The sequence below is a fragment of the Carlito syrichta genome, unplaced genomic scaffold, assembly GCF_000164805.1.
Source record: "Carlito syrichta isolate Samal-C Ts95f unplaced genomic scaffold, Tarsius_syrichta-2.0.1 Scaffold126413, whole genome shotgun sequence".
NCBI classification, from domain to species: domain Eukaryota; kingdom Metazoa; phylum Chordata; class Mammalia; order Primates; family Tarsiidae; genus Carlito; species Carlito syrichta.
In genome coordinates this window covers 464,624-472,169 of record NW_007070509.1, presented here as the reverse complement: position 1 = coordinate 472,169, position 7,546 = coordinate 464,624, and the positions used below count along the sequence as shown (strand labels likewise).

General features: G+C 59.8%; 1 protein-coding gene across 2 annotated transcripts in view; it reads right to left on the bottom strand.

Moving 5' to 3' along the window:
- Window positions 1-363: 363 nt before the first annotated feature.
- Window positions 364-7,546, bottom strand: part of ZBTB7B (zinc finger and BTB domain containing 7B) — an 8,112-nt gene continuing 929 nt past the window's right edge. The window contains exons 2-4 of one of the 2 annotated variants that reach the window (XM_021707800.1): window positions 6,790-6,932; window positions 1,466-2,625; window positions 364-1,113 (exon numbers count right to left, since the gene is read on the bottom strand). In XM_021707800.1, coding sequence (XP_021563475.1) covers window positions 648-1,113; window positions 1,466-2,619 — 1,620 coding nt within the window. In that variant the 5' untranslated portion in view covers window positions 2,620-2,625; window positions 6,790-6,932 and the 3' untranslated portion in view covers window positions 364-647. Of the gene's footprint in view, window positions 1,114-1,465; window positions 2,836-6,789; window positions 6,933-7,546 lie in introns of those variants that run through there. The other variant, XM_008048592.2, reaches the window with a different exon arrangement.

Below are 7,546 nucleotides of genomic sequence, written 5' to 3'. Positions count from 1 at the left end.
GGGGGAGCCAATCAGGCCACCCCGCCCCCTTCTTCTCCAGGACCCCATGACTCAGCGCTGGGAGCAGGGCGGAGGGGGACTGGGATGGCTCCTTCCTTACAGGCCCAGTCCCCCAGGCTGTCAAGCTTCCACCTTGCTTTCCCCCACCTACCCTTCCTTTGCCGCCCCCTTTGCATAATTCACTGCCAGGAAAAGGGAACAGAAACCAGGAAGGAGGGGTCTCGGAAGGGAGGGGCAGTTCTTCACCCCCTTACACAGCCCAAACCCCCAAGGGGCATAGGGGCGGGGCAAGGCTTTGGTCCCAAGCCCCCACCCCCTAGAAACCCGCATAGCCGAAGTGGGACCCCACAAATCAGAAATACATTATTGCTTCTACTCCCCAAGAGCAGCTGGGGTAGGAACCCCACATTTACAATAGAGCTGTAAATATATACATATGTGTCACTCCTTGGGGGATCACCTCCATTTGGGGAGCCTCTGCCCCAAAACCTTCTCAGCTTGGAATTGGAATGAGGGCTCTGGGGGAAGGGGCTGATTCTGGTGTCAGCAACACTCAGTGCCCTGGGCCCATCTGTCCTGCATGCTCCCACTGCTTGGCATGGGTGTCCCCAGCCTTGTGCTGCTCCAGCCTGGCCACTGGTCCCTCTTTAAGAGGACTCCATGGCACCTTCGGCCTGGGGTGTGGTGGGTGCCCCCTCCTCGTCATCGTCATCAGGGGGCCCTGGGGTAGAGACTGGAGGCCCAGTGGGGGCTGACTGCTCCCAGAATCGAGCTAGAGAGAGGCGGAAGGTGTCCAGGTGGCCGTTGGAGAGGTCGAGGCCGGCAGGGGATGCAGCAGCAGTGGAGGGTGGCGGGTAGTGGGGTGGTGCATCGTCCTTGCGGCGTCGCCGGGTGCGCACCTCCAGGCAGTTCTGGCCCTTGAGGTGACGCTGCAGGTGGTCCTCCTTGGCGAAAGCCTTGTGGCACAGGTGGCACTCATAGGGCCGGTCCCCTGTGTGCAGGTGCATGTGGTTCTTGAGGTCGTAGCTGTGCAGGAAGCGGGCTGGGCAGTGTGGGCATGAGTAGGGGCGCTCTCCCGTGTGCTTCCGCATGTGGATCTTCAGCTTGTCATTCCTGGCACAGGCAGGGGCGAGGGGGCAGAGGGATGTTCAGAATGGGATCCCTGGCTTGTCCTGGTCATGCTCCCAGGCCTCGACCTGCTCCATCCCTCACATTTGCTTCCTGTTACCGCCCCAGGATGCCCTTCCTGGGCACCAGATCCTTCACACCCCAGGTGTACCCCCTTGGCTTGCTTTCTCCTGTTCTCTCCTCAGGTAACCCACACCTGCTCCAGTCCCTCTGGGACCACCTGCCTCCGTCTTGGGCCTCTTGACTCCTCCCCGCTACCCCTCGCCCCCCCCCATGACCCCGCTGGGCCTCGTCCCCCCCATGGCCCCGCTGGGCCTCCTCCCCACTGGGTGCTCACCGGGTGAATCGAACGCCGCAGACCTCACAGGCAAAAGGCTTCTCGCCCGTATGGGTCCTCATGTGGCGTGGCAGCTTGCCTGCCCCATGGATGATCTTGTGGCAGACCGGGCACTCCTGAGGCATCTGGGAGCGGCGCTTGCGCACCAGCTTGTCTTGGCCGTCCAGGCCTGGTGCCAGGGCGTCCTGGTGCAGGGAGCTCAGGTAGGCCATCAGGTCAGGATCGATGGCATCCTCGTCTGAGCCCAGCTCCTCTGGAGACAGTGGGGGCCCACCGCCCTGTGCCAGCCCGTAGGCAGCGGGATACACCAACTCCTCCTCTTCTTCTTCACCTTCATATGCCTCATAGCTCTGGGGCCCCTCAGGAGGTGAGGCAGCCCCCGTGGGAGGGCTGTAGCTGTCTCCCAGCCCACTGGCACCACTGCTGCTCACTCTACCCACCATCTCCTCCTCCTCGTAGGTCAAGGGATGGTTGGGCACTGCAGGCGCCTCGGGGACTAGGTGGTTCGCCCGGGCCCCCTTGGTTTGCAGGAAAGCTTTTCGGGGCTTGCGGCTGCGGCGGGCAACAGGCCGGGGTGGTGGCGGCGGTGGCGGTGGGAGGGGTGCCTGTGGGGGGCTGTCTTCACCATTGGGAACACCAGAGGCCGTGGCTGTGGCAAAGGCCTCCAGGTATTGGCGGGCTCGCTCACAGTCATCCTCGTCGGGGCTGGGAGCTTCTAGCCCACTGCCCTGCAGAATCTCCATGCAAGCAGCGATGACACACGGTATCTCCAGCAGCCGGGCGGCCTGCAGCACAGCCGGCATGTTGGCGCTGCTGGTCGTCAGTGTGGCTGTATAGGCAAATTCGAGCAGGGCACCTAGCGCCTCTGGCCCTACAAAATCCAGCTCGCACACGCCAGCTCCTGCCCCCCGAGTGGCTGTCCCACCGCCCCCAGCCCCCCTGACCGCTCCACCACCGCCCTCCGTGAAAAGCTTCTTGAAGTAGTGACTGCAGGCAGCCAGCACGGCCCTGTGGGTGCGGTATTCAAGGCCCTGCGTCCGGATAGTGAGGTCACATAGGTGGCCCAGTTGGCGCTGCTCATTGAGGCAACTCAGAAGCTCGCTGCTGTGGTCCGGGAATGGAATCCCAATCAGGTCATCCTCGGGGCTCCCCATCTTCTCCTGCAGGGTCAAGTACAAAGGGAGGTTAAGAGCGCTCAGCCCTGCGAGGGCGTCTGGGGAAGGAGTACCAACATTAGCCAACATTATTGAGAGGGGACTACAAGCCAGACACTCTTCTAAGTACTCTACACCCATTTAATCTTCCACAAACCTCTGAAGTATGATTGTCATCCATTTCACAGTCAAGAAAACTGAGGTCCTGACAGCTGAAGTGACTTTCCGAGTTAAGTGCTGAAAGGCGGTGGGCCCAGAGTCCTTGCTTCTAGCCACCATACTATTCTATTCTGCCTGTGTGAGAACAGGAGCCCTGCCTTTCTGGCTCTTTCCTAGCGATCCATCTGTGTCACCTGCCCCATTCTCCATCTCTTTGGAAGGAGCACAGGGCTGGGAGACAAGATGCCTGGGTCCTGGTTTGGGCTTCATGAAGAAGTGGCTGAAGGACTCTCTGGTGGCTTTGGCAGCAGGCTCAGACATTTGGAAAGTGCGGTAATGGTCTTCACGATGGACCCTCCTCACAGCCTGAGGAGAGGCCAATGAGAGAATTCAGGTTTACCTTGGACCACGCTCTGCTGGAGGCCAGGCACAGCTAGGTGCTTTAACTCAAGTTATTGCTCTAAAGCATTTAGGACACTGTAAAACATGCAAATGAGGACGTGGCTCCTGAGCATCATCCTCTTCCTCCTTGCAACCCTCCCCCAGCCACCAAAAGTTCATCTCCTCTTCTAGATCCCCCCCTTCTAGAGGCCAAACGGGAAACGCAGCTCCCAGCATCCCTCCCCCCACATCCTCCCCTCCCCCACGGGGCCAAGGAGCAGCCACCCTTTGCTGGGGTGTCACTGGCTGTCGAGGGTGCTTCCTGCCCCGCACAGATAAGCATCGCCCCCGCCCCCTCCCCCACTGCCAATAGGCCAAGTTCCAGTCCCACCCCTCCCCCTCCCCCTTAGCTCCGACACCTCTCCCTCCCCATTCCAGGAGACCCCCCCCCCCACAGAGGGCCATGGTTCAGCTCTCTATGCTCTTCCCAGCAAGGTGCGGCAACACAAGGAGGCACAGAGTAGCCAGCAATCCCAAGGCTGGCAGAGGGGCAGGGCAGGGGCTGGGGCATGGTTCTGTCCTGGAAGGAGGTGAGACTGGCTTCCAGTTCTGGCTCCGCTATTATCTTGCTGAATGACCTTGGGCAAGTCATTTCTCTCTGTGCTTCAATGTTCTCAGCTGCGGAGCGGGTGGGAGTGGAGGCCCCAAGGGCTCGGCCCTTCATTCCTGACACTGAGTCTGGAGCAACTAGAGGCAGCGTTGAGGCCCGGTAAAAGCTGGGCTCTGAGTCAGCTGGGCTTGAGTTTGAATCCTGACTCTGCTGCCAGTTAGCTCTGTGATCCTAAACAAGTGATTTAATCTGAGCCTCCTTCTTTGTCTGAAATATGGGATAATTCCACCTGACTCCTAGGGTTGTGGTGAGGGTTAATGAGAACAAATATAGCACAATGCTTGGTACACAGTAGGGACCCAATAAATGTTCTGGCCTTGGCCTAGCCTGGAGTCAGATTCCACCATACAGATGGCCTCTGTTGAGAAAACTACTTAGAGACAGGTCTGCCTCCCTTCCTCCCTCACATTACACTGAGGGAGCTGAGTTATTGCTAGCCACATGACCTTGGATAAGTCACTTTATTTCTGGAGGAGGCCTGTTCCGCCGTCTGAAATATTAAAGGCTAGCCCAGATGATCCTCAGGACAGATCCCACAGACATTTTGTCAGTGTCCACTCTGCCACTCCAGCAACTGTTCAGCCCTGACCATTGATGAGGAAAGGGCTTTCTTTTTTTGGGGGGGGGGTGGCGGTTAGGGGAGTCAAGGCCACAGATTTCCTCTTTAGGACACAGAACTGCATTGTCTGAGTCTATCTCCTTGTCTGCCACCTTCATCACAACGCCAGAGTTGAGCAGCACCCACGTGTCTGTCTGCCTGTAAGCCCACCTGTTCCCACCTTAAATCCCTAACCGCTTCTCTCCTGAGGGGCCAAGCCTGCTCCCTTTGGTTCTCTCGCCTGTACTTTACAAATGGTACAAGTGGCAAATGACCCCAGGACTTGGGAACAAACAAAAACCGGGTGGGCTGCAGAAGCGTTGGTGGCAACAGCAGCGGCTGTAGTCACTTAGCAGCAGTAGGCACCCTCCTGGGCCCAAGTGGATCCCATCCCTCCTAAGGGGAATGGGTGGGGCTGTCCTCGCTGTCCATTGGCTGGGAGCTGGGCACCCGCAGGCACGTGGCTCGCCCTGTCCCTCTCCCTCCTTCCCTACCCACCCCACCCATTCCTGCTGCTAAGCCCGCCTCCTTTCTCCCACCCCAGGGCCGGTCTCCGTAGCAACTTGGAGTGGCGGGGGCGCTGATTGGCTGACCTCGCTGTCAGGTCACAGGCTTAGGCTGGTTCACCACGCAACTCACACAGGGATTGGGTAAGGGTGGGTGTTTAACTCCTTAGGCCCAAATCCAATGCCCATGGCCAAGAGGTAGCAACGAAGGAGGGGGAGAGGCAGAGGACACGCGTGGGAGGGAGAGGGTGTTCATATGGCTCTCCAGCTTCTGGGAAACTCCCCCAACCCTTACCTAGGGCTCTGGCACCCATGCCAATATAGGTGCCACCTGGAACTATTTTGGTGCCAACCAGGCCAAAGGGGCACTCCTAGACCCATCGTCTGAAAGGGGTGGCTGGGGTGAAGGCCTCCCCCTTCTTGCTGCCAGGGTGGGGCATTGGTGCCAGGGTGCCCATCCCACCTTGGGCACCCTTCCCACCTCTGCATCCTAGAGGGCCCAGCCCCCCGACGCCCCATGAAGGCGGCCCATCCCCACCCAGCTTGGCATGCCCCCTCTTGCTAAGACCTTGTGGGCATGGGCGTGTGTGGTGATGGGGGGTGCAGCTGTGCCAGGGAACCAGGCAAGGTCTGTTTGGTCTGTTTGCCTGGTAGGGGGAAGAACTGGGGGCCCCGCCCCAACGCTCCCCTCTTTCCCGCCACCCCCCCAGGCACCCCTCACTGTCAGGCCTGCTAGACCGGCCAAGCCGGTGGGCAGCTCTCTTGAAACTGGGCCCTGAGTCAAGCCTGGCCCATCTGTGGTTGGGGGAAGACTCGAGGCCGAGAAAGGTGGGAGGGGGGCAAAGGTGAGGTGCCTATCACCTACCCTTCACTGCCCAAGGGCACCTGCAGAGTATGTCCACCACCAAGAACCCAAAAGGTAGAGGGCGCTGGCCCCACCTGGGAAAGGAAAGGGAGCTGGGAATGCTCTTCAGGTGCTGACCTCAGGCACTGTCCAGTGCAGGGCTGGGGGGCACCAGGGCCAACGCTGCTGGCTTGAGCCAGCTGAAGGGCAGGGATAGGAGGCCCTGAACAGGGCAGCTGAGTAAAGCTGGCCCCCCTTCCCCCCACCCTGGGGATTAGGGGAGTGAGGCTTAGTGTGGGGGGCAGCAGGCGGAACCAGGATTAGCGGCGGAGAAAATAGATATGGGCCTGAGACACAGGCACACAGGGCCCCTCCCCAGGTTCCAAGGCCCCCACTTCTAGGCTCTCCCAGGGAGACCGAGCAGGGTCTGGCAGACTTCTCTGGGAGCAGCGGCTTGGGGTGAGGGAGGATGAGGACCAGGCTATAACATCTTCTGGCTAGGGATGATGAAGGGACCCTACGCTCTTCCCAACACTCCTGGTGCCTAAGCCGGCCACCCTCCCCCTTACTTCTTTCTCCTTTCTCCCCCCAACCCCCACCCCAACTCCAGCCTCAGGTTCTCTTCCTGTTTTTTTGGAGCTAAGTTTGCACGAAGCCAGGGCTTTGGCCTGTGGCTGGACCAGGGGGATGGGGAAATTGGACAGCCAGTCCAAAGTCCTAAGGGACCCAGGAATCCTAGATCCCCAGCTTCCCCCACCCCTTCCCAGGGCCTCTGGGGCCCAGGGGCTGCAGCCATCTGGACTGCCTTGTTCAGGAGGCAAGGGAAAGGGGCTGAGTCACATCCCACTGGAGGACTGGAAGGGTTTCCAGCGAGCGGTCCACTACCCAGGGATGCCCTGGGCACGTACAGAACCCTTCGCTCCCAATCCCAGCCCCTCCAAGCTTGTGCATGCCTTCCCCATCCCCCATATGTCGCTTTCCCCCTCCTAACCTCACCACCCCCAGCACTCACACTTCCTGGGGGCCGAGGCGGGGAAGAGAGACCGCAAGCCACGAAGGGGGAAGGAGGCGAGGGGAGCTGGCTGCTTCCCGGTGCTGTGGGGGTTAAGTCTCTCCCCTCTGGCTCCAAATCCCCCAATCCTGGGTCTGGGGCTCCTGAAATAACCTCAGTGCTCCCCCACATTTTCTTTCCATGACCCCAGCCCTGGCCCACAGTCTGTTAGGCCCCATCAAGAAAAATATGAGGGAGATAAAAGATGGCGGAGGAAGGAATGGGGGCAACATGCTCTTCCCCGCCTTCCTCATCCACCTGTGGCCCCTGCCCATCAGCCAACCCTCACTCTCGACCCTTTATTGGCGTCATCATTCTGTCCCCTTATCATCCCTCCACGAGATCCATCCTGTGCTTTCCTCTCATCAGCCCTTACCGGCTCCTCACCTCCTCTCCACCACACCTCCGGCCCTAGGTCCCCTCCTAGGAACCATCCCTACTGTCCTTTCTTTTCCCCTTTGGTACCCTTGCTCCAGCCTCTCCTTCCTTCTCCATTGGTTCCCTGCTTCAAGCATCCTTTCTCTTCTCCCCAGGCATGGGGGGACGGAGACGGGTAGAGGAACTAAATCAGGGGCCAGGCCTGTCCTCCAAGGCCTGGTCTTGCCAAGAGATGGTCGCGTTTAGGGCACTCTCACTCCCCTTCTGGATGAAGCAGGAGACCAAGATTTGGGAGCTAGTGGGGAGGATGAGTGGTGGGGGGGGTTGCAGCAAGAGCGGA